Below are 27,180 nucleotides of genomic sequence, written 5' to 3'. Positions count from 1 at the left end.
CTCCTGTTTTCATTCATTTTATTTAATTCACACACAGGTGCTCAGAATATTCAGGCTGGTTCAGTATGTTTTACATTTCTCAAGCCAGTGGACAAATTGTAATTCAATGCATCTTTATTGTGATAGGACTGAAATATCAGCGTGCTGATAGAGAGTGCTTTGGAAGGGCCTCAGGATCTGCAAAAGAACAGAAAATATTCAGTTCAGACGAATAATTTAAGCAACTGGTAGCATAAGCATGATGGCTTTTAATCTTTTTAATGTGATAGCGACATGATGTGGACATATCTCTGCACCATGCCTCACTTACATATGCATGTGTAAGCCACCTCCAGGTACTTGTAAGTGCCGACACAGGGGTCTCCAAACACTGAGTTGCTTGCTTCAATAGTGCAGCTGTTTTTCCCATTACAGCTGTGGAGTCACATGAGTGAATACAGGCTTGAATGTGCCTCAGAGCATATTAAATATTATGTGATTGTAAAGAAGGTGAATTAACACTTTCCAGTCTGTGTTATAACTCTTTACTTTCTTCCTAATTTAATAATTTATCTGCAAATAATAGCAAATTGGTCTCTTGAAGTCTGGATTTATTCCTTATATTTAACAAACAGCATGTAACTGTACCTGTCAGCAACTTTGCTAGTGGGGTGTGAGCAGTAGACATTCTCAGTCTGAGAGGCAGGCCGTTTGTAAGAGCATGTGGTCTGGTCTCGACGTCCGTAGTCTGCACCATAGACAAATATAACCTGCCCTACATCTGACAGTCAGAGGAGCAAACATTGGCAACGCAGAGAGGACAAAAATGTAGCTGAAAGGCAGGTGTCCAAAAGGGCAACTAGTAAAACTGTTCAGGTGCAATGAAAATGTAATCATGCTCATGTTTATCACATTAATCCTCCATAAAAGCAAAAGAAAGAGTAATCTTACCACAAAACAAATGTGCCAAAGAGCGCTCACATGTAACCAGGCGAACTGTCAAAGTAACATGAATAAATTGAATTAGATAATCACACTATAAAAAACTTGCGGCTTTGTTTCACCAGCAGTGTCATGCAGATACGTGACTTACTTGCTGGGAAGCAGGTGTACTTGGTTTCCAGGTATTTGTAGATGCCAGGGCAGGGATTAGAGGTACGGACAACCTTTATGTTTATCTCACACACCTTCTTGCCATCACACCTGTAGGGAAACCATGAAAGGCATGTTTTTAGCACAAAGTAAAAGCACACTCAAACTAAAATGGTGTCAATTAAATACTATAGTAACTTGGACTAATATTAGAGACTTTACTATTTAATTATGAAACCTGGACTCAAGTGCGTGAATTACCACTTGTTTTAATGTACAGTATAATGTCATTGTTCATTTCCCTGCACTATGTAGTGTTCCGTTCTATGACTCTTAATATTACATATAATATATACACCTTTTCTTGAGGATGTCCACTGTACCCTCTAGAGAGCACTCTGTATTGGCAAGCTGCTGTTGAGGTCTGCCCTCACCGCAGGTCTCATTGTCTGCACGTCCATACAGTGCTGCCTGCACACTGATCACTCCCATATCTGATACACACCAAGGGGGAATTAAAAAATGAGACCATGGGAAAAGTGCTTTTTAGTAGACACTGTATTCTTTTTTTCTGATAGGCCATGTGGTGCAACCTGCCACGGTGTCTTTTCTGGTTGCTTAAGTTCAAATATGTTCAAACACGAGGGTGGTCAAACACCACAGAGAGTCAACAAACTGCAGTTTTTCATTACAGCCAAAGACTGCACCTGCTGACCGTCACTCCTGTAGGAGGAAGCGGGGGTGAACTAATAAATGACATCGCCTGCTGAGGTGACTGGTTGAAATGAAAACCTGCAGAATGTTGGTTCATCATTGGCCATCCCCTTAAAATGTGTAATCCCCAAAATGTTTTAATGCCTCAACACTGGTTGAGTCAGTTTATTAAGCTCTTCAAACTTAAATGGACCACTCATTATGGACACAAAGACTTAAGAGAGTTCAGACATACCGCAGCTCAAGTGCTGGACATTGGAGCTGCTGGCACAGGTGATGACTTTCTCTGTGGAAACAACTAAAATAACAGATATAAAAGTATAAGTTGGAGTGTGTTCAAGCCACATACATGCAGAAAATACATATTCGGACACTTACCTTCTCTCATGAGCAAACACGTTGCTGCTAGCACTGGAAAAGAAACATCACTGTCAGACTGTGTCAGCCAAACATAAGCGAAGTTTTGCTTTAAACCTTAAAAAAAAAAATCTTTGTATTGTATTCTGCTCTATTAAAGTAGAAAAGACATGTTTGAATGCAAAAGGTTTGACGTGAAAATATACAAAAAACTACCCAGAGTTGAAATTCCATGTTAGCAAGTGTGGTTTATTTTGTTACTCATCATTTAATTGTACATAAAATCATAAATAATCATAAGTCATACACTACTAAGTTGCAGCCCAGTCAATTTTCTTTATGATATAGTCAGTAAAGTGAATCAGGCATGACTCTCTAAAATAAAGATGGGAAAACATGTCATTGAGCTACTTGTTAAAACAACAACAGCTACAACCATAAAAAACAAGAAAACCTGGGTCTCATATAACAGTTTTAGGGAGCTTTCAGAATGAAAGTCTGGAACAATTTTCTCTCCGACTATACTGAGTAAAGGAATTCATTTAATCCAAATATATATATATATATATATATATATATATTTTAACTTCAGGGTAAAACCACAAAAGATAAATCGGAGTCCTGTAACCTAAATAGCTGAAACTAATTGTAAGATTCTATTAAGTCTGGTCTTTGTAAAATGTATGTGTTGTATGACCTTAAACTGTTCAAACTCAGCACTAGCATTAAAGGAACAGTCTTTGATCGTCTGTATCCCCTCATCCCTAAGCTCATCATATATTTCACAACCAATTTCCTTAGTAATAAGGCTAGAGGAGGTTTGCTGTGTAAACAGATGTATGAACTGTGATACATATAAAATTGAAATTTAGAAACAATAATAGAAATGTTGGATGGGTTATAGGTCAAACTGAAAAAAATATCATTTTAAATAAGCCCTTCTTTGACAAAAGAGAAAATACATCATCTAATTGAAGAGTTCAAATTGTTCTTATGGCAGATAGTAGTTAGATATCTGTTACTCCCAGGTCCCCCTTTATGTGTCTGACAATTCTAACCACATTTCTAGGAATAAAATTGTCGAAGAAGAATATATGCATTGTGTCGTCTTTAACAGCAGGGCAGACAAGTACATATTTGCTACTGCTAACCATCTCAGAAGAAGAAGTGACAGAACTATAGGGGCTATTTTTGGATCATATATAAAGTATATATTATTTATTATATATTACTTAATTTTCCTTTTTTTTCTGATCCCATATAATTATTGTTCTAGCTTCCCATCAGTTGTGTACTCACACAGTGTGGTGCTGAGTCGGAAGTGGAGCATGGTTTTTAGAAGATCCAGTCGGAGGTCAACAGTGGAAGTGATGTCAGGAACAAACACACCTGTATTTATACTACTGTGGTAAGAACTGTGTCTTGCACAATTCACCCAGTCTAGAAGGTGAACACACAATTAAAACAAGAATGTGTGACGCTGAAGAAAGGGAACAATGACTTATTACATGTTGACCACGATGATGAACAATGATGGTATTTACAAAGCGCATCACACGTTTGGTGATCTGTCATCCTCCTGTTCAGATCTTCCAGCCTGACAACAAATTCATGTCTTTGTGAAATCACCAGTCCTGTTTCTCACATTTCCTTCCTCGAAGAAGTGCTCCCTGCAAGTAAGGAAGTGTCTTTGAGATAGAAGACATACACTGCAGAATCTTGCTGTATTAGTTTTTTAGGTAATGCGGTTGCGTGACTTTTTGGTCTTCTTAATGTTTGTCTGTACCCTCCTCACAGCACCATATCCTCGGTTTGCAATTTAAGTCTTTGGAATAAAGCAGTGGCTCTCTTTATAAAGCAGATGGTGGAACTTCCTTGAGACATAACCGGTTCTCCAGTTGCTCTTTACAATACCATTGTCTGGGTGCCTAAAAACAAATGAGCAGAGCTGTTGCAATGTAGTTTTTATCTGTGGACTTCCTGGAACACGCACCTATTGTTGCTTTTTGTCTCTGGACTTTCCAGAAACACAAGACACTGAGAGTCACTGCAGTGGGGATTAACCAGAATCTGATCTCATGAACCTTTGCTGGTGCACATTTCTTCAGATTTTTGTTAAATAATTATCAACACGATAGCAAAATAACAAAAACTTGATGACAAACTGACAAGACACATGCTGCTGTTGTATTTCATTTAATGCATGCATGTTGTGATCTCATCGTGATTTCATTACACAGTGTCCTTTGGAGTGATCACGGGATCTGCAAAAACAGATGAATTCACTTTAGATTAATATTTAAGTTGTGTCAGTGCAGGATGAATAACAAATGCATTTGAAACTTCATCAGCATAGCTACTTAATAAAAAATAAAAACAATGTTACATTTGGGGATTTTTATCACTGCAAAGTTGTTTAAGCAGTTTGTTTGGACCACAGATTAGCTTCAGTAGGGAGAAACAGGGCCTTCAAGCTACTTACATTCACATGTGTAAGCCACCTCCAGGTACTTGTAAGTGCCAGCACAGGGGTCTCCAAACACTGAGTTGCTTGCTTTAACAATACAGCTGTTTTTCCCATTACAGCTGTGGAGACAGAGTAAAAGGACTGAATACAGGCTATATACAGGCTATAAAGTTAAATACACCATGATTTTGATTTCCACAGCCTTCAGCCTAAGGTACAAGTTGACAAAGAGTGGCCGACTGTACCTTTCAGAAACGTGGCTGGTTGGACTTGCACAGTCAGTGTTTTGGATTTGAGAGGCAGGCCGTTGGTAAGAGCATGTGGTCCGGTCACGGCGTCCGTAATCAGCGCCGTACACCCTTATAACCAGCCCTTCATCTGGCAGAAAGAGGACGAGGAGTTGGAAGCAGTGCTGCATAAGTGTCATGGAAATACAATAATGCACACACATCACATTGCACCTTACACACAAGAGAAAAATGTGATCTTACCACAATGCAGGTATGCCAGAGAGTCCTCACATGTCACTTGGTGAACTGTGAAAATAACAATCACATTAAACATCCATTTTTAACCCCTAACATCCAGTTGACACCTTTTGTGTCAAAAATCGCTAGTTATCTAGTTATTTCCTCTAGTTATTTTCTTCAAATCAGATCACACTACAAACAAAAAAAGAATTTAAGCGTGGCGTGTTTGAATCATTCAAAGCACCCAAAGCTTAAATCACATAAATCCTAAGTGATAAAAATAAACGAAAGGCTCAATACAATTTGACAGTAGTAAGTCACAGAATATCTCCACAATATATGAAGCCATGTTTTATATATTTCCTATGTGTTTGAAAACTTTGGACATACAGGCAAAAAAAAAAAACAACCTTTAAATGACATAAATGAAAACCCAGCAAAATCAGATTTGGGTTTTGCAGCTGTGCTTTAGTTTCATTCAGACTTGTGACTGACCTGCTGGGAAGCAGTTGTACTTGGTCTGCAGATATTTGTAGGTGCCCCTGCAAGGATCAGATGCTCCGAAGATATTTGAATTTAGTTCACACACTCTTTTTCCATCACACCTACAGGGAGAAGACAAAGAGCGTGATTCAAGCAGAATCACCACAAAACTTAAATACACACATCAGTCTCTTGCACTGGCCCAAGGTGACTTTTCTTTCCTTGTTTTGTGATAAATAAGTCTCCATTTTCATATCAAGGCTGAATAATAATAAAATTGTGTGTAATTTTTAATAATGCCTTTTATTTTTGACTAATGTTCGCATTTTGACGCAATACAAATTTCAGAAAAGGTTGACATTGAAGTGAAATGCAATGTAATCTCATCTGTTCTGTGACTCTTGAGAACGCTACATCCAAACAAAAGTAGAGATGTAGGATTAATCCTCTTGTATTCTTCAATCGGCTACCTAATACATTCAGAAAAAAAAGAGCTTCCCTGACACCTCGCATCAAATGTCCCATTTCAACTAGACATACAGTGGGTACGGAAAGTATTCAGACCCCTTTAAATTTTTCACTCTTTGTTTCATTGCAGCCATTTGCTAAAATCAAAAAAGTTTATTTTATTTCTCATTAATGTACACTCAGCACCCCATCTTGACAGAAAAAAACAGAAATGTAGAAATTTTTGCAAATTTATTAAAAAAGAAAAACTGAAATATCACATGGTCATAAGCATTCAGACCCTTTGCTCAGTATTGAGTAGAAGCACCCTTTTGAGCTACTACAGCCATGAGTCTTCTTGGGAATGATGCAACAAGTTTTTCACACCTGGATTTGGGGATCCTCTGCCATTCTTCCTTGCAGATCCTCTCCAGTTCTGTCAGGTTGGATGGTGAACGTTGGTGGACAGCCATTTTCAGATCTCTCCAGAGATGCTCAATTGGGTTTAGGTCAGGGCTCTGGCTGGGCCAGTCAAGAATGGTCACAGAGTTGTTCCGAAGCCACTCCTTTGTTATTTTAGCTGTGTGCTTAGGGTTATTGTCTTGTTGAAAGGTGAACCTTCGGCCCAGTCTGAGGTCCTGAGCACTCTGGAAGAGGTTTTCTTCCAGGATATCTCTGTACTTGGCCGCATTCATCTTTCCTTCAATGGCAACCAGTCGTCCTGTCCCTGCAGCTGAAAAACATCCCCATAGCCTGATGCTGCCACCACCATGTTTCACTGTTGGGATTGTATTGGGCAGGTGATGAGCAGTGCCTGGTTTTCTCCACACATACCGCTTAGAATTAACGCCAAAAGTTCAATCTTGGTCTCATCAGACCAGAGAATCTTATTTCTCATAGTCTGGGAGTCCTTCATGTGTTTTTTGGCAAACTCTATGCGGGCTTTCATATGTCTTGCACTGAGGAGAGGCTTCCGTCGGGCCACTCTGCCATAAAGCCCTGACTGGTGCAGGGCTGCAGTGATAGTTGACTTTGTGGAACTTTCTCCCATCTCCCTACTGCATCTCTGGAGCTCAGCCACAGTGATCTTTGTGTTCTTCTTTACCTCTCTCACCAAGGCTCTTCTCCCACGATTGCTCAGTTTGGCTGGACGGCCAGGTCTAGGAAGAGTTCTGGTCGTCCCAAACTTCTTCCATTTAAGGATTATGGAGGCCACTGTGCTCTTAGGAACCTTGAGTGCTGCAGAAATTCTTTTTGTAACATTGGCCAGATCTGTGCCTTGCCACAATTCTGTCTCTGAACTCCTTGGGCAGTTCCTTCGACCTCATGATTCTCATTTGCTCTGACATGCACTGTGAGCTGTAAGGTCTTATATAGACAGGTGTGTGCCTTTCCTAATCAAGTCCAATCAGTTTAATTAAACACAGCTAGACTCCAATGAAGGAGCAGGACCATCTCAAGGAGGATCAGAAGAAATGGACAGCATGTGAGTTAAATATGAGTGTCACAGCAAAGGGTCTGAATACTTATGACCATGTGATATTTCAGTTTTTCTTTTTTAATAAATTAGCAAAAATTTCTACATTTCTGTTTTTTCTGTCAAGATGGGGTGCTGAGTGTACATTAATGAGAAATAAAATGAACTTTTTTGATTTTAGCAAATGGCTGCAATGAAACAAAGAGTGAAAATTTTAAAGGGGTCTGAATACTTTCCGTACCCACTGTATATGGTCACATTAAAATAAAGCCAAATAATCACAAGTGTGTACCTTCTCTTGAGGACATCCTCAGTGTTGGTCAAAGAGCAGTCTGTATTAGAGATCTGTTGTTGAGGTTTTCCCTCACTGCAGGTCACACTGTCTGTACGTCCGTACAGTACCGTCTGAACACTGATCACTCCATTATCTGTTTCACAGAAAAGAGGGACGAAGAGGGAGTTGAAGAAATAAATTATACAGCAATCGCTTTTTTAAATTAGTATTTGTTTAAACAACCTAATATTTAGTAGCAGTGTTTTTTGTCAATTACTACCTTTGAATGGTACTGAAAAATGATTAATAATTACATTATCTAACTGACCAACTGATTGAAAATCAAAATGTCTTCATAAAATCCAGAAAAGAAAAGAGTCAGATGATAAAAGTACAAAAAACCCCCCCCAAAAAACCACAAAACAAACCAGCTCTTTAGTACCGCCAAAATAAAAGTAAGCACTGCTGTGGACAGAAAGTTTTAGGAAATAGAGTCATACCACAGCTCAGTCGATGGACATGGTTGCCTTCACAGGTGGTAACTGTCTCTGTGGGGACACCTAAAATATGGAGGCATTAGTTAGACACATTTTTTAAAAATGTATTCAAGCATCATCTTACCATACACAGATATTTACCTGCACTTGCAAGCAGAGATGTTGCTGCTAGCACTAAAAAGGAAACAGCACTGTTAGAGTGTTAACCATACTCAAAAACAGAACACTGAACAAGTTTTAAATGAATTATACTGTGCCCTGAAACCATGAAGAGATATAAACAGATGCGCTTCTTAAGCAAAAAAAAACAATTTCACAAAATAACAATCTAATATTTCCTCATTAATAACCACCTATCTTTGTATTAATATAAGTATACTCACAGAGTGTGGTGCTGAAGCAAAGCATGGTTTTTAGAAGACACTGTGGTATGTTACCAGTGAGACTGACGGTGGAAACCCACACACACTCAGTATTTAATCATTTCAGATCTAGGGCACTCTGTGTCTATTGTGCAAACCTGACTCCAGTGGCCTCTATTCAACTGGCTATGATTTCCGGAAAGAGAATAACATGACCCCAGGAGGGACGGCAGACATCAAAGCACAGGCTGAAAAGGCCAATTTGAAGTCTTTGGTTAACCAGGGAAAGCATACAGACACACACACAGGGAAACTGAAGAAGAACAACATTAACACAATTAAACACATTGAATACTTTATTGTAAGTGTTATAACTGACAAAGCTTCAATGTGTATCAGTAGCTATTATATCTGGCCACTATTAAGACCAGTTTCTATGTGTAATCAGAGCCTGTCTCCTACAAATTATGCTTATATCTTACTAAATGATTTTGCTGATGTGTATCTGGCTTAGTTTAGTGAGATTCTTGGCATAAGATTTCTGTCAAAGTTAAACTGGGAGTGCTGATGTAAAATCCCAATTTTGCTCTGCTGTGTTTGCTGTGTTTACAGTAACCACAGAAAACAATGAGATGCACTAAACACCCAAATTAATAAGAAATTACAAATGTATAAAGCTGGACATCATAGCACTCAGACAGATGGCATAGATCTGATGATCTATGTTGCATTGAAACCAGTGCTTTAATCAAAAAAACTTAAATGCATTCTTACCACAATCAGACTGTTTACATAGCTTTTTATGGAGTGAATATCATCATTGACAAAGAAAAAGGACTTGGTTTTAGAGATAGATGTGTGATTCAGAGGGACTGAAATATCCAAAGCAGGCTGGCAAGCAGTGTTTAAACAAATGACATGTTCTCCCTTCTGAGCTAAAAGGAACAAAATAAAGCACATTTATGATTTAAGCTGAAGTAGACTGCACAGAGAAGAGAGTCATCCAGAGAACTTGTTTTGGAAAATGGGGGGCTCAGTGGGAGTAGGGAAAACAGAAATCAGAATATTTTTTAGATGACTGGAGACAACTGGACCTAAAGTTGCAGTCAACAATGATCTGTTGGTGCCTGCATGTCTGGAGGCTAGGCAAGAGCAGTTGTCACTTGTTATGCAATGGTTTGTAAAAAAAAAAAAAAAGTCTGATGGACCAGGCATAACCTGATTGGGCCAGACGTGGGAGTGAAGTCCTGGTTGGCTCCACTGTAAAGTTTGTTGGCCAATAATAATATAACCAATAGGGATTTTTCTACTTGGGAAAGAAACAAAACTATTGCAGAAAACAGACTGAAAAATAAAATTTCAGACAGAAAATCATAGATCACAATGAGAAGGAAAGGAAGGAAGAAAAGAATACAAAATATTGATAGCCCAAACTACACTCACTACAGCAAAATATATTTTACATATATTTGATGAGTAAAAAAAAATTAATGGTATGAATTTTATTTGTACCATTGATTGGCCATTGAGTTCACCAATTGACATAACAATATTGTCATATTGGACAAATGTAGCATTAGAGGAAAGGTCAGCGATCGCTTAAGTCATTAGGTTTCATACTCCGGGCACCCTGGATTATATGTGCCATTATATATGTTCTGTTCCATTCAGGTCAAATTCAAGTCATTGTGCTGCTAATGTGCATGTTGGCTGACTAGAAAGTCTCTGCTACACTAAATTTAAAGGAACCTTAATATAATCGGTAACACCTGTGTTTACCCTCCTGTTGCATGTCAAAATGTCTCCTGTGAAAAAGTGTAGTCCATCTTTTAACCTGATATACTAGCAGGCAAGAGACAGTACGCTCTCGGTCTGTCATCACACACGATTGGTCGCACGCACATAGACATCAACACAGCATTCAGTCAGTGCATGGCAACGCACAGAGTGCAAGAGGCCAAGCAGTGCTGCACAATGGACAGCAACTCGTGTATAATTCTTAGGTTTATTGGTGAGACTGGAGTCTCTGTTAACGGTGACAAACAGCCTGACAGCTGTTTCTTTTCTTTTCTTTTTTTTTTTTTATTTTGGCAAATACATTCTTACACATCGTCTCACACAGTAACAGCTGTACTACTGATAAAGTCACACATCATATTTTTAAGACTGTCCATTCTTCAATTATCCAAATGTTGCCCTTCCAAAGTATTTTTTTAAACAATAGGGCATAGTTAACTATATATAGTCGAACATGGGAAGCTCTTCACTCCATGGTTCACCAGAGTTCTATGGTAAGGAATACAAACAACCCCATACACATGCATACACACATGTATATCTACCTATAAACCTACGCACACATATCTACATATATCCACATACATGCATACATAAAACAAGATCAAACAGAAACTTACATACACATCATTTCTTATTGATGTCCATACCTACATACCCATTGTGTCTAGTACATAAATCTGTTGATTATGTCAACATCTCTTCAAACATACTGTCAAGTCCATTTAAAATCTGATCTAACTGGTTTGATGTATTCAGTCCACTTGGTCCAAATCAGGTAAAATTTTTATTTTTGGATCTTGAGGGAAAATGATGATTATTCCATAATATAAATTTCATGTATTATTTCTATCCACTCTTCAATAGTTGGTGGGTCTGATTTTAGCCATCTCCTTGTGACAGCCTTTTTACTTGCTGCCAGAAGTATATGAACAAGTTTCTTGTCGTTAATATTCCATCTATCTAACTGGATATCACCCATGTAAATAGTATCACATATGAGAGGAATACTACTACCAAATGCATTGTTAACATGTTTATGTATCTTTGCCAGTAGGGGAGAAGGACCTGGCAGCTCCAGAATATGTGGAAATGGTTGGCATTGTTTTCCCCACAGAGCCTCCAACAACTGCTGCCATCTCCAAAATGTGCTTTTTGCTGTGGAGTATTAAAGAACCGTACAATATTTTTCCAGCAGAATTCACGCCGAGTGGACAAACTAGTTGAACTCCATTGTATTGCACACACTCTTTGCCAACTCTCCTCTGAGATGTTAAAATTAGCACAGAGACAGCTCTGGTTAAAGTTAATAATGACCTTTTGATTGCTTCAGACAATGGACTTGTCTCTGTACTTGTATTATTAGATCTTAGTGCTGCATTTGACACCATTGACCATAATATTCTTTTACAGAGACTTGAACATCAAATTGGCATTAAAGGAACCGCACTAAGCTGGCTCAAGTCATATTTATCAGATCGTTCGCAGTTTGTACATGTTAACGATGAATCTTCAATAAATACTACAGTTAGTCATGGAGTTCCACAAGGTTCTGTACTTGGACCAATACTATTTACTTTATATATGCTCCCTTTACGCAAAATTATTAGGAATCACTCCATTAACTTTCACTGTTATTCAGATGATACGCAGTTATATCTATCAATCAAGCCCGATGAAATTAATCAATTATCTAAATTACAAACATGTCTTAAGGACATAAAATCCTGGATGAGCAGCAATTTTCTGATGTTAAACTCAGAAAAAAACAAAAATTCTTGTACTTGGCCCCAAAAACCTTTGAGACTCACTGTCTAAAGATATAGTTACTCTAGATGGCATTACCTTGGCCTCTAGCACCACTGTCAGGAATCTTGGAGTTATCTTTGATCAGGATTTGTCATTTAATTCCCACATGAAGCAGATCTCTAGGACTGCCTTCTTTCATTTACGTAATATTACAAAAATTAGACACATCCTATCACAGACAGATGCAGAAAAACTAATCCATGCATTTGTTACTTCTAGGCTGGATTACTGCAACTCTTTATTATCAGGTTGCCCCAATAAATCCATTGAAACGCTCCAATTAATTCAAAATGCGGCAGTACTGACACAAACTAGAAAAAGAGAGAAAAAGAGATCACATCTCTCCTGTACAAGCTTCTCTGCACTGGCTCCCTGTAAAATGTAGAATAGAATTTAAAATCCTCCTCCTCACCTATAAAGCTCTTCATTGCCCCTTCATATCTTAAAGAGCTCATAGTACCCTATTACCCCACTAGAACACTACGTTCTCTGAATGCTGGGCTACTTGTGGTTCCTATAGTCTCTAAAAGTAGAACAGGAGCCAGAGCCTTCAGTTACCAAGCTCCTCTCCTGTGGAACCAGCTTCCAGTTGTGGTTCGGGAGGCAGACACCCTCACCACATTCAAGAGTAGGCTTAAGACATTCCTCTTTGATAAAGCTTATAGTTAGGGCTGGATCAGGTGAGTCCTGAACCATCCCTTAGTTATGCTGCTATAGGCCTAGACTATCGGAGGATTTCCCATGGTGCACTGAGCTCCTCCCTTCCTCTCTCTTTCTGCACTCTTTCATGTCCCATTAATGCAATGTTACTAACTTCACTTCTTCCCCAGAGTTCTTGTGCTTTCTCGTCTCGCAGGTTCTTATCGATCCTGGTGGAGCCTCCTGCCACGGTCCTGCTAGATTGCCATTACCAATACTGTTGTTGCTATGCGTCTGTCCGTCTCTGTCTCTCTCTCTCTCACCCCAACTGGTCGAGACAGACGACCACCCACCTATAGCCAAAGGATCTGTCCTAGGTTTCTGCCTTTAACCGGCAGTTTTTCCTTGCCCTTGTCGCCAAGTGCTTGCTCATGGTGGTACTGTTGGGTCTCTGTAAATAATGTTATAAAGACTTCGGTCTAGACCTGCTCTATTTGAAAAGTGTCCTGAGATAACTTCTGTTATGAATTGGCGCTATACAAATAAAATTGAATTGAGTCAAATTAAAATTACCCTCTTCTTTCTCCCATTTCTTTTCTATATAAAGTGAGTTATCTGATTTACATTGAAGAATACCTTTGTACATTTTGGAGATATTGCTGCAAGTCGTGGATTTAGATGCTGACAAAAATAGTTTTAGGATACCTGGTTCTTCCGTTTTCAAAGCTGTGTTCAAGTTCTGAATGAAATGGTGTCGAACTTGAAGGTACCTACAGAAATCCCTCTTTTTCAGGTCATGTTTTTCCTGTAGGGATCCAAAGTTTTGGAACGCCCCTTTGTGGACAAATGTGTAGTAGTTTTTTTTGTAGTTCCTCATCTATTAAAATTGCTTCTAGTGAGATCCCTTCCGCCAATAGATCTCCTTCCATCTTGCCGAGTATGTCTGAGTACATAAACAAAGTAAGGGCCTTACTTGAGCCGCATAATAATATATTTGTAAACATGGGAGGCCCATTCCACCATCCTTCTTTAATTGCAGAGTTTTATACTTGATTCTAGGTTTCTTCCCTTGCCACAAGTATCTGGATATCAAACTGTCCCACTCTATAAACTGTTTAGGTGGAACATTAATTGGCAGGGTCTGGAAAAGATAAAATAATCTTGGTAAAATGTTTATTCTGATGGATTCTACCCTAGCGCTTAAATTCAAAAATGGAATTACATTCCATCTTGATAAATCTAATTTTATTTTCGCATTTATTGGTCCATAGTTGAGATCATATAATTTTGATGTATCTTTAGGAAGATTGATACCCAGATACCTTATTGATTCAGAGACCCATTTCAATTTGTATCTACTTCTAATGTGTTTTGGTGGATCAGTTAAATACCATTATTTGAGTCTTTTGTATATTAAGTTTATAACCTGAGAGTGATTCATATTTATTGAGGATATTCATGAGTTTGGGAAGCGACTGTGTGGGTTGCACTTAGTAGATTAACAAGTCATCCGCAAATAGAGCCAATTTGCGCTCCCCTGTTGGCATGTCTATTCCTTTAATATCTCCATTTTGTCTGATATGTTGGCTTAAGGGTTCTATAAACAAAGCAAAGAGAAGGGGGGAAGCACAGCATCCTTGTCTTGTTCCACGTTCTAGAATAAAATAATTTGTTAGATCACAATTGATTTTTATCCTTGCAGATGGTCTCTCATATAGTGCTCTGAATGTTTACACAAGAAGGACCATTTGACAGAGTCAAATGACTTCTCTGCATCTAGACTTAGTATGGCAGACCCTGTGTTATGTTGTGTGACGTGTAACAATGTGTAAGGTCCTCCTAATGCTGCCTTGCGTTTGTCTTTGACGGACAAAACCTGTTTGTTCCAAGTGAACGAGTTCTGGTAGGACATTTTCAATTCTCTTGCTCAATAGTGACGTGAACAATTTATAGTAAACATTTAATACGCTGATGGGACGATAGTTACCGCATTCCATTTTGCCTTTTCCGGCTTTCGGTATGACCGAAATGGTCGCATCTCTCCAAGAGGGCGGGATTTATTTCTTCAGTGCGCTAGCAAAATTACTAAGTGAAACTGAAAATAACGGGATCAAATGTATACAATGTAATTAAACACGAACATTGGTTCGGACTTTTAGGTGTGAAAACGCCCTTAGTTGAGTGTTCCTGCCTGTGTGGCTGTGGTTGCAATGAAACCCATCAAATCTTTTCATCATAAAAGAATGCGCTTAATACAAAGGCCATGTTAACTCATTCATTCAGACTGGGCAGGGATACATTATACTTAGGACTGGGATAGACACTGCAATTAGCTGTGCTAATCACATTAGTGGCTCCCGTGGCCAATGGACTGCAGAATTCACACAGTATCCCCCCCCCATTGTCACAAAACGGGCCATACGGCCATGACAAAAGGAGGGAGACGCACACAAAGCCAATTAAAAAATGATTTATTAAGGAAAGAATACTTAAACTAAACTAACAGTAGTATGTGATATCAGTAAGATCAGTGGTGTAAGTGAGTGCATGAGTGGAGAAGTGTATGAGTGTTGTGTTGTAATAAGATGCAGACCCAAAAACCAGATAGCTGTCTCAGGGAGGAGAGAGAGAGCACTGAGCTCCCAGAGGGTTTTTAAAGGCGCAAGGCACACAGGCCTCAGGTGTGTCAGATTTGCTGACGACCCTCTGCCAGCCCACTCAAAGTACCTGCACAGAAAAACAAGACAGGCCACACAACCAGGAACAGGAAGACAAGGTGGAGGGAGTGGGTCGTCACCCCCCCCACAGGATCTTCGTCAACAACAAAAACACAAAAATGTTCTCAAGTAAATAACAACTTACGTCCTGTAAACTTCCGGTCCCAAAGCCATTCCCCCAGCAACCACTCTACCTGTAGGGAGCAAATTTAAGGGAATGCAGAAGAGGAATCATAGGAGATATTTAAAAAAAAAAAAAAAAAAAAAAACACAACACTCTAAAACTGGAGCCCGAGACAGTGCATCTGCAACTACATTATCACGGCCTTTAATGTGTCGAATGTCTAGATCATGAGACTGCAGGAACAGTGACCACCTAATCAGTCTCTGGTTAGGGCATCGCAGGGTGTGCACCACCACTGGTGTCCCCCCAGACCCCACATAGACTGCAAAATGCTGAAGGGCCCAGATCAATGCAATGATACCGATTTAATTTATTAGAAAAGAAACTTACTGCCCTGTCCCCTCCCTGCTCCTACATGGCTCGCATCTACCTGTAAGACAAAGGGATGGTCAAAACAGGGTGCAGCCAGCACTGGTGCTGAACACAAAAGAGACTTTGCATTATCAAAAGCTTCCTGGCACTTGGTTGAACACACAAACTGAGCCCTGGCCTTCAGCAAGTCAGTAAGTGGTGCCACCACTGTAGAAAATTCTTACAGAAACAGCGGTAATACCCCACCATCCCAAAAAATCTCATGAGCTCCTTTTTAGTGACAGGTTGTGGAAACTGCTCAACTGCCAACACTTTTGCATGCACCAGAGCCACACACCCCCTGTCCTACCACCCGTCCCAGATAAGTCACAGTTGCACAAGCAAACTCACTTTGCAAGATTTATTGTGAGCTTTGCCTCTGCCAAGCGGTCAAACAGCGCTCTGACCTGCTGCATGTGAGAAAACCATAAAATCACTGTAGACCACTAAATCATCTAAATAAACCGAGCAACCCACCAGTCCAGCTACAACACGATTCATTAGATGCTGAAAAGTTGCAGGTGCATTCCTTAAACCAAATGGCATCACTTTATACGAATACAACCCAGATGGAGTTATAAATGATGCTACTTCCGGTGCTCTTCTGGACAAGGGTACTTGCCAGTATCCCTTGAGAAGATCAAATTTGCTGACATATTTAGCAGCTCCAACCTGGTCTACGCAGTCCTCCATACGAGGCAATGGAAAAGAATCAGACTTTGTGACCTTGGTGACCTTTCAAAAATCTGAACAAAATCTAGGTGTGTTGTCACTTATAGGCACCAATAAACATGGAGAAGCCCAGCTTGATGAGGATGGCACTGCAATGTCATTTTCAACCATATATCCTACCTCAGCATCTAAATATTTACATTTCTCAAGAGAAACTCTATAAAAATGCTGATGGATAGGCTGTGCATCACCCACATCAATATTGTGCTCCACCCAGTTAGTGTGGGAAGGCACATCACCAAACAAACATGGATACCTGAAAATTAGCCTTTTCAATTCTATAGCCTGTGCTCCCGGCAAATGACCAAGCAATCCTTTTAACTTTGAGAGTCTCTGAATTTTCCAGCCAGCCAGACAATAGCCCCTCATCAGGCTCAAGAACAGCATCATCCACACTCACCTGAAACCACCCCTGCTGAAACAGCCACCAAGACAGGACTCACAGCTGCTGACTCACTGCCCTGAAAGACCAGTAACTTTGCTTGGAAAGGTGAACTAACTAGTGGACAAAGCTCTATCACCAGGATTAACTCACGTAACTCTGCCCTGCGGTCATAACTTTTTCCATCCTAGCCTGAGACAGAGCATAATATAGGTTTAACCCCCGCACATATAGACTATCCTAAACCCATTGACATAGCAAAGATTAGTGGTCTATCTACTTTAACATCCTTCAACTCCTGTTATTAATTTCCCAGCCTGTTAAACTGTTCCATGTGTAAATACTCCAAACCACCTTGACTTTGAGCGTGATAAGTGGATGACTGGTTATGTCTGATTCCTAGCAGTTTAAACACTTGGGCCATAAGGTGTGACGAAAAGTTAGATCCTAGCTGGAATCGGCTGCAGCAGAGCGGGTTCAATGACCTGATTGGGCTTACCAATTAGCTGACAATTACAACAGTTTTTAATATGCACAGAAACATCCTTCTTTAGTCTTGGCAAAAAACAAAATGCCGCAAAATCCTGTCATATGTTTTCCAGATTCTAAGTGCCCTGACCCATCATGAGCAAGCCCTAACACATGACTAATATTTGCATGGAACTACAACCTAAAAAATAGGATCCCAACAAAAACCTCACCATGGGGCACCCACTTCCTCACCAAAACGCCATGCTGAAGCAAACAGCCACTGGCAACATTCTCCACTTCATCAGCTGACAGCAAGTGCAGCAGGTTTTACACGACCACTTCCAGCATACTGCTTCTTAGCCCTGAGCATCGGGCATTCTGCCTTCCAGTGGCCTGACTCATGGCAGTAATTGCGCACTGTCCCCCTTTTCAGGTGCTCCATGGGACCCTTTAACTGAAAAGACCCCAAATCGACCAGGCAACCTACCACCACCATCCTTTCCTACCACAGGCTCCTGCAAACGCTCACTTGGTAGATGTTTGTGAATGAGTACGTACTAATCAGCCAATGCTGCAGCCTCAGCAACAGTTGTAACCTTACGTTCATTAAAATAAGTGGCAACCTGACTGGGCAGAGAGTTTTTAAACTGCTCTAAGAGGACCAAGTTACACAAACTATCAAAGTTATCCACCTCAGAAGCCATACACCAACAGTTGAAGTGATTAGTGAGCTCCCTTGAAACTCCATATGAGACTGACTAACCCTTTTTTCCCCCTCCCCAACATCATAAATTGCTGACGATATGCTTCTGGAATTAACTCATACGCCTTTAGTACAGCAGCCTTGACTGATTGAAAAGTGAGATTACTGTTACTTAACGACACATCCTGTGCTTTTCCTGGCAACACACACTGCAATAACAAAATCTGCTCAGAGTCTGACCAAGTTCTTGCTTCTGCAATCCGCTCAAACAGAGAAAAACACATCTGGATCCTGATCATTAAATTTAGGCAAGAGACGCAAATTACTAACAATATCTGGAGACCCTGACCGCAAACATGAACTTCCTTCCTGTCGCAACATATCCCCAGAAAGCTTACCATCTCTGACTAGTTCCAACTTCTGCTGCTCTGTCTCCTGTTTTAAACGCTCAATCGCCACTTGCTTTTCAGCCTCTAACTTATGCTTTTCTATTTCAATCTTTTGCTGTTCTAGTTCCAACCCCGATTTCTCTTTATCATGAGAAAACTGCAATAAAAGCAATTCTTTTCTCTGCTCAAAAGTTAAGTTGCCTGAAAAAAAGTGACTGTGCAGCTAGTGATGGAGCAGGCCCCTCTTGCTTAGCCACCAGCACCCCTTTCTCGACCAACTGTAACTTTACCATCTGCTTTACATTGTCTTTACGTCGTCTATCACCAATTTCACTCCGATCAAGGTCATATTGTTCAGCATCTTCAGAAGCTGATCCTTAGTACGATCTAAAAAACCCTCAGTCGGCGCAGCAACGAAATCTACTATCCCAGCCATACTAAAGCTGGACCCCAACAGAAGAAACACAAGAACCAACAGAAATCATTGCATAAGTCAACTAGTGAACAAACGAGACACTAATGGTGTCCCCAGAACTAATGTGGAAGTCCCCCTCTATCTAAACCGCCCAACCAAAAACTGAACCCTAGTCTTCATGAAGATTAGCGGTGGGCTATTTAATTCACCTGATAGCTATAGATGTGTCCCCGAGACAACTGCTCTGACTGCACACCACACAGAAAATAACAAACAAAAAAAATTTAATCAACAAGCCCAAATGGACTATGTTGCCAATACCTAAACAGGGAAACTCCACAGAAGTCAAAACATGCCACACTAGAGGCTCAAACAATCACTTCTGCTAGCTCCTAAGTGCCTACTCATGGCAACACCTGCTAACTGCAGGACCAAACTCCCCTCCCGACTGAAACATCAAATCAACCAAATGTTATCCAAAAAAAAAAAAAAAAAAATGCATCTCCCCAAACAAAGAATGTGCCAATTTTAACATATGCCTCAGCCAAAACCAATGCACTTGCAAACAAATAACCCTACATCAACAAGGGTACCAAATAATGGCCAAACATAAAACAAATTTGAACCGGCAAGCCCCCACTTGTCACAAACCGGGCCATATGGCCATGACAAAAGGAGGGAGACTCACAACAAAGCCAATAAACAAATTATTTATAAAGGAAAGAATACTTAAGCTAAACTAACAGCAGTACGTGAAATCAGTAGGATCAGTGGTGTAAGTGAGTGCATGAGTGGAGAAGTGTATGAGTGCTGTGTTGTAATAAGATGCAGCAACACAATCAAACCATCAAACCCAAAAACCAGATAGCTGTCTCAGGGAGGAGAGAGAGAGCGCACTGAGCTCCAAGAGGGTTTTTAAAGGCGCATGGCACACAGGCCTCAGGTGTGTCGGATTTGCTGACGACCCTCTGCCACGCCCACTCAAAGTACCTGCACAGAAAAATAAGACAGGCCACACAACCAGGAACAGGAAGACAAGGTGGAGTGGGTCGTCACACCATCCATTCATCTAGCCACATTAAGCTGAAAATGTTTGTTAAAACTACAGTGAATAGATCAGAGGGCTGCTTATTATTATTATTATTATTAATAAGGAGAAACATTAAACACAAGAATAAACATCTTTGAACATGCAATGCAGGAGTACAGCTCTTTGCATGACTTAAGCTTTAAGAACTGCAAGAGGACGGATTATCAGTGATTATGTCTTGTTTAAGTTTTCCATTTGAGTTCTTTATTTTCCCTGTGACATGACGATGATGTGTTTCTGTCTCACACCCAATAATCACTTCAAACCGCTTCAAGCACATTTCTCTCACCAACTTTCCCACGTTTTATTTCTCCCTCTTCATTTCCCTGTCGCCCGTCTCCCTTTCTCTCTCATGAGGTCATGATCATGAGTTACAAGACACGTATTTCTTACTTCAACACTTGGCACATCTTATCTCTCCCTCCCCACAGCATCTGTCTCTGGTATACATTCTTCTCTCCACACAGGGAGTGGGGGGGGGGCAAGAGACAGGGATATTATCACTTCTCACCCAGGCCAGTAGTGTGACGGGGAGCATGTCGATCACACTTCCACTCCCCTCGGCCTTTCCCTGTGCACAGACATTGGAGAGGGTGGCCTTCTGCACCTGTTTTGGTCCAGGTATCTCCAACACGGTAGGAGGACAAAGTATCCTTGTCGTTACAGCGATCTGGGAGAGAAGTGAATGAGAGGAATTCATTAGGAATAGATGGAAACTGTGAAACACACTTTAATGTGCAGCATGCATGTGTAAAAGTTTGCAGTGATTGGGCGGGGAATGATCCCTCCTGGCCACCAGCTGTGTCTATGTTTGTAATTTGTTACTTTGTTGATAACTTGATGAACTCACATATGACAACAATTTGTCGAACCCTGAAGCCTTGCATGTGACAACAAGCCAACAGGGAATAACATTCATTTTCATCCGTTACATCAGCCAGCATCATTAAGGATGTAAGTAATGGTTCTAATTAGAAACACGACTGGTAAACATTTCCTCCATAGCCTGTTAAAGTCATCCAACAAATCACAAGCTACTCTTTAATTTCTGCCAGTAAACCTAGATATGTGTGGCATTCGATGAGGATTAAGCTGATATGTGTATTGACACGTGTGAAAACAGAAGCATTTCAGCAGCAATTATTTTAATTTCCTGCTTGTGTAGCCCTCAATGATCCCCAGTGTTCCCTGACTTGTTTTTACCAGGTAGAGTTAATTTGTGTAGACGGACCTTAGAGGGCTTTACAATCCATACAGCGTACAAAACCGTCTGTCCTTAGACCCTTGATTCCTACAACTCCCCAAAAACTTTCACTTGACTTGGGTCAAGACATTTCTAATTTAGTCAGACCGATAGCTTAAAAACATAAGTGTATTTCTCTGTAAACTGGGTTATTCAAGGTGTTGCTGCTCTGTCCTATACAGATTAAGTACAGTGACACGGATGAGACGAATGGGGAAAATGGAAATCTATAAAAAATAGTTTCTTACTTCTGGAGGTGCATGTGATACGTCCACTTCCCTCTCCCAGACACGTGCAGTCCACTATCATCCATCCCTGGAACGGCTTCTCCCATGTCTCCCCAACACCGTAGGACGTTCCCGTCGGGTTTTCATAGCAACGCTCATCTGCAGGAAACAAACACATGAACTTACTAATCAAACTATGTGTACAAAAGACTATATATGTTTATTCATTAACTGATAATGAATCATACATAATAATGAGATCCATCATCCAAAAATGTTCTGGCAAACTTGCATGTAATTCATCCAGTTCAGACCAGGTAAATAAAGTAATCTGTTAGTCAGTTGCTGTCTGAATGACTCACCGACAGGTTTGCAAGTCCACTGTCCATTGCCGTTACCCAGACAGACACAGTCCAACATGTAGCCTTCTGTTTCATGGGGTTTCCTCCAGGTGTCTCCTATCTTATATGAAGCCCCATCCACATGACAGCGATCTGGGCAGACACAAGAAAAACGACTTAATTTCAGAGAGAGACATTTATACGCATGTGTATGTTTTCATAGAGAGAAAGCAAAGGGAAAGACACAAAGAAACACACACTAACATTTCTCCCATTATCTAACCACCGAGCTAACTGCTAAAGCTGCACAGCACCAGTTGGTAATTAGCTGTGGAGAATATGGAGATTAACCAGTTTACTGGCATCAGTCTGGGAAACCAAGATATACACAGAAACACATGAGCGTGGATGTGTGGTTTGGGGTTGGAACAGTTAATGGCAACAGGGCAGCTCCTTGCAGAATTTGTAGAAATACACACAAAAACACAAACTTACTGGCAATGGTGCAGCTGATCTTGCCAGTCCCAGATCCAATACAGGTACAATCCCAGATCATCCGGTCCTTTGGTCTCTCATAGGTTTCTCCCACAGCGTAGTACTGCTGGTTGATCCTATCAAGGCACCTTTCCACTGGTACAAGGAGAAAACCATGGAAAAGATGTGTATTGTATGTGTTTTATTAAAAGAAGAGTGAAATGAAGATGGGCCGGTGTGGGAAATGATGCAAAGATGGAAGATGAATACACAAAAACTTATCTTCAGGTTTGCTTTTGCACTTGATGCCAGCAACTCCATGGCAGGTACAGACCAGAATGCTGTTCAAATACGTCCGTTCCCACTGGTCATTAATGCCATAGAACTGGCCATTCTCTAAACTAGGGATGTGCATTTCAGGCAAAAGTACTATTCGATAATCGTGGGGTACTAATCGATTAATATTCGAATATTAATCTAATAATACCCCCCCCCGCTCAGAAAGAGATCCGCCGCGATTTTTCAGAACTCTGTCTTTTTATTTTGACAGTGATGCAATTCACAGCACAACATTATAGAACTGAACACATAGTGCGGTGACAACTGAACATACCTGAGAGACAGCATTGCTGACGTGAACATTTTTAACATGCCCGCCCGTCTTCATAATCCGAGCAATAGTTTACGACTGCAGCCTATTACATGTTTTTATTTAGAAAGATGAGCATGTCCACATGCTCGGGATGAAGACGGGAACGAAGTCTATTTACAATAAGTCCCGCCGTGGAAAACACCCTCTCCGATGGCACAGATGTGGCGGGCACACACAAGTATGCACTCGTTCATTTTGCCAGTTGAGGATATTTGTTTTCGTTTGTTTTCCACCAGTCCATGGGATCGATCTGCGGGGGTGGACATTTGTCCTGGCAGTAATGGTTCAGTTCAGTCTCGGTGTCTGTTGTTTCTTTGCAATAATCCTCGCCAAACAGGGCAGCAATGGAGTCAGACGCAGCATCACTTCGTGGTTTCTTGGCCCTCAGCTCAGTCTCCTCGGATTCAACTGCGACCGCCTCCACGCCCTCTGGCTCTGGCCTGCTCGAGAGGAGATCGCTCACCTTGGCCTGCACAGCAACTTTAACATCATCAGATGTGAACCTGAGGTGCTTGTGCCTCGGGTCCAAGAAGGAGGCGATGTACGCCACTTTGCCGGCGCTGCTGACATCTGCCGGTGCGAGTCGCCGCTCAAGTGAAGCAGACACGGAGCGCTTGAACTGAGACACTTTGGGAGATTCTCCCTCATTTTCTTTGAGGTGCTTTGATATAAGAGTTGCTGTAACCGGGTAAACCATGGAGATGGAGACTCCAGACTCTCCGCACAACGCAGTAGTAGCGTGTTTCAGTGAGTGTAACACAGGCATGAGCTCCAGCTGTCATCTGTCAACTTGAGGGTCCGTGCATCTGACAGTTCGGTGAAGGCTCTGTCCGACAAGACAGCAGATATTGTCCATCTTTGTTCAAGAAGTCGCTGGAACATATCGTGAATAGAATTCCACCTTGTACGGCAGTACTGGACTAACTTGTGCTCAGGTAAGTGCTGAAGTTGTTGTTTTTGTTTCAGCGCTTGTGTTGCTGTTGTACTGTGATGTAAATGTGAAACCAAACGACTGGCAGATGCAACCACATGGTTTATGTATTGAAGTTTGAATCCATCGTTTATGGCAAGTTGCAGTGAATGTGCGAAACAAGGCTGAGAGTCCCACTCTGCGTGCTCGGTGTTGGCTCGCACCATGTTGCTTGCGTTGTCATGGACACAGGCTATGACTTTACCGTTGATCCCCCAGTGGTCGGTAGCGGTGGAGAGCACAATGGCGATGTTTTCAGCCGTATGCCGCTCTGGCATTGCTCTAGTCTGCAGAACAGCACTCTGTATTTTCCAGTTTTGTATGTAATGACAAGTGATTGTAACATATGATTCCGCTGTCAGCGCAGTCCATGAATCAGTGGTCAAAGACAGTTTTTCAATATTCGTTAACAGAGTGCGCAGCTCACTTGTTTTATCATCAAAACGTTTCTCAAGTCTTGTTGTAATTGTTTTTCTTGATGGGACTGAGAACTCTGGCTCAACAAATTCCATCAAACTCCGAAAACCTTCACCTTCAACGAAGCTGATGGGGAGCATGTCTTTTACAATCATCTTTGAGATGATTGTAAAACGTCTGTCATCACACGTAACGTTACGTCTCGTAGTGGCCAAGCCGGCAATTTACTGTTGCTGTGACGACGGCCCGCCGCTTTCACCTTGTACCTCTGTGTCACTTGTTTTTTTTTAAATAGCTCCACATGGAACTTTTTGACGGTTGCTTCAGTGATCTCTCCATCATATCTTCTTCTCTGTTTGTTTCCTTCTACAGCCTGGCATCTAGCCCGCCACACTGTGTATCATCAAATGCTACGCTGCCCCCGTGCGGACGGCGCCAGTAATGCAACCTATTCTTTTTCCAGATACGATGAACTATTGGATTTTTTATGATTTAATGAAAAAAAAATAGACTTTGGTACAAGCTAGAATCAGACTGTAGGAGGTCAAATAAATAGCACCCCCCTCCCTTTGCTCCTACACCAAAACACATAAAGTTAAGGGAAAATGTGAGAGAGAGAGAAAAAAACACACTCCACCCTCGCACACCCACAAACATTGTACCTGCTTACTATGTGCTTTTTCAAAGCGGAAAGACAAACGCAGCCACTGGAAAATAGTCCAGCCCTGACCATAACTACAAATCACACAGACAAGTCTCATTGATTAAAAGACAAAAGGTTTTTTATACCAAAATAAGCAAACCCTAAATTGGAATAAACATTCTATTATGGGACCAGGCTTCACCGATGTCTGTGAAACTAACCCTGGATGTGTTAACTTTACTTCAAAGGCCCCCAAGGCTGAGTAATAAATCAGTTGCACAGAGGAGAGAATAATATTCTCTCTCTCTCTCTCTCTCTCTCTCTCTCTCTCTCTCTCTCTGAAGTTGAGGAGATCAGCAGAAATGTTGGAGTTGAGGTTATTCCAGTGACTCAAAGATTAGAGATTAACAAGTGTTGTCAACCCAATACACAAGACATTATCTAAACTATGGGGTTCCTAATTGATTTAATTGCATGGACGCTGGAGCAGATACACCCAAGAGACACAGGGACACGATTTGGAAAGATATGTCCTAAATATGACATACTGCTTTCTAACTCAACAACTAACAATGTCAAATGATGGAAATTAACTGTCATTTCATGCCTCAAACTCTCTTAAATCACCGTTGACAGTGACTTTTAGTGGACACCCGGATAGGGAGCTACTTTTAACTCAATGAAATCACCCTTCTATTATAAGTTATTATAACTTACCCTGAGCGCCTTCATGCTGCTGCCCTTGTCGCCGACTCCTGTGCTTCCCTCTGGGCAGGCAGTTCACCACGCTCCCGATACAGAGCGCAACAAGCACCCTGGCTATGGTGCCACCGGACATAGTTTTCAAAACGAGCACCTCGATTGTTGCAGAATGTGGTTACAGGTGCTCCCTGTGCAAAGTTTGATTTCACCAGGGACGGAGAGACGTCGTTTCCAGACAGTGCAGTTCTTATGTTGTGCCGCGCTCCAACCTCCCCTCTCCAGTCTGCGACCCCAGTGTGCAGGTTACCAGTCCGAGACTACCCACGTAGCACGTAGATAAGTGAGCTGGACAAACTTTTTAAAGGAACAAAGATGATTACGCAAATTTCATGACATAAACTCTTTTTTTCGAACTTTTTTCTTTTTTTTTTTTTCAAACTATGAGGTACAACAGCTGGTTAAATGTATTGGTTGTTTGTCTCCATGCAACCTGAAACACTGAAGTAAACAAGCTTTAAAATATCTTTGGAATCGTGATGCCAGAGCAGTGACCCTTTAGCAGATTTCAATTAGACCTAACCCCACCCGGTTGAAATGATGAAGTAGGGGCCTGGTCCCACAGGGGCGCAGCCTTTCTCTCCTCTACTTTTTTTTAATGAAATGTCAACTAGGGAGGAAAAGAAACTCCATCCTTGCCACAGGAGGTTGAAGCTATGCAGTGTATTGGCTTATAGGTTTTACACAGTCCTGGTGGTGATCTGCAGGAATTAGGTCAGTGTCTGGAAAGACTCCAGTAGTCTAAAGTTTCAATGTCTGGAAAGTGTTTATATGTCCAGGAGTTTTATTGAAATGATTCCTCTGTGATCTAAGCTAACTTATGCTTATGCTTCAATGTCATATAAAGCCAGATTCATCCCTCCCTGAATGCATTGTTTCATACTTCTTAGCATCTCTTACTGGGAAAAGTAAAACATTTTGCTACTGGAATATTAAGTTTGAGTTTCCCTTTTTGGTTGCATTTTCTGTTGTGCATAGTTACCACTTTGTCAATGGAAACCTACAGTAATGTTTCGATTTGCCTAATCACTCATTTGTTTCCCCTCTCCATGAGTCTAAACTTCCTGCCATGTCTTTAGTCACCCCTAGACAGTTTTGAGGTCGAAACACTGCATAGTGAGTCCCTCAATCGCTTTTCAATAATAGAAACTGTTGT

The 27,180-nt window shown here is 41.0% G+C and overlaps 1 protein-coding gene across 1 annotated transcript; it reads right to left on the bottom strand.

Annotated features, from left to right (window-relative positions):
• Window position 1: 1 nt before the first annotated feature.
• Window positions 2-26,463, bottom strand: LOC127377258 (uncharacterized). Its single transcript, XM_051424978.1, has 23 exons — window positions 25,983-26,463; window positions 22,605-22,739; window positions 22,131-22,262; window positions 21,790-21,927; window positions 20,810-20,968; window positions 15,727-15,775; window positions 8,836-8,867; window positions 8,399-8,431; window positions 8,261-8,320; window positions 7,779-7,914; window positions 5,575-5,684; window positions 5,101-5,145; window positions 4,855-4,987; window positions 4,625-4,728; window positions 3,442-3,600; window positions 2,164-2,196; window positions 2,021-2,083; window positions 1,430-1,565; window positions 1,073-1,182; window positions 931-975; window positions 628-760; window positions 311-414; window positions 2-177 (listed from the first exon to the last, which is right to left on the bottom strand). The coding sequence occupies exons 1-23, from the start codon at window positions 26,101-26,103 to the stop codon at window positions 137-139; spliced, it is 2,211 nt and encodes a 736-aa protein (XP_051280938.1). The 5' UTR covers window positions 26,104-26,463; the 3' UTR covers window positions 2-136.
• Between the last annotated feature and the right edge of the window lie 717 nt (window positions 26,464-27,180).

Source organism: Dicentrarchus labrax, unplaced genomic scaffold (assembly GCF_905237075.1).
Source record: "Dicentrarchus labrax unplaced genomic scaffold, dlabrax2021, whole genome shotgun sequence".
Lineage (NCBI taxonomy): Eukaryota > Metazoa > Chordata > Actinopteri > Moronidae > Dicentrarchus > Dicentrarchus labrax.
The sequence above is the reverse complement of the archived record's forward strand: the minus strand, read 5'-3'. Positions and strand labels throughout refer to the sequence as shown.

Excerpts from the sequence above, each read along its gene's own strand:
- LOC127377258 (XM_051424978.1), bottom strand. The coding sequence starts at position 26,103 with ATGTCCGGTGGCACCATAGCCAGGGTGCTTGTTGCGCTCTGTATCGGG. Across the intron at positions 22,740-25,982 it reads GCAGCATGAAGGCGCTCAGG|TGGAAAGGTGCCTTGATAGG; the intron begins GTAAGTTATAAT and ends TCCTTGTACCAG. Across the intron at positions 8,321-8,398 it reads ATCTCTGCTTGCAAGTGCAG|GTGTCCCCACAGAGACAGTT; the intron begins GTAAATATCTGT and ends TCCATATTTTAG.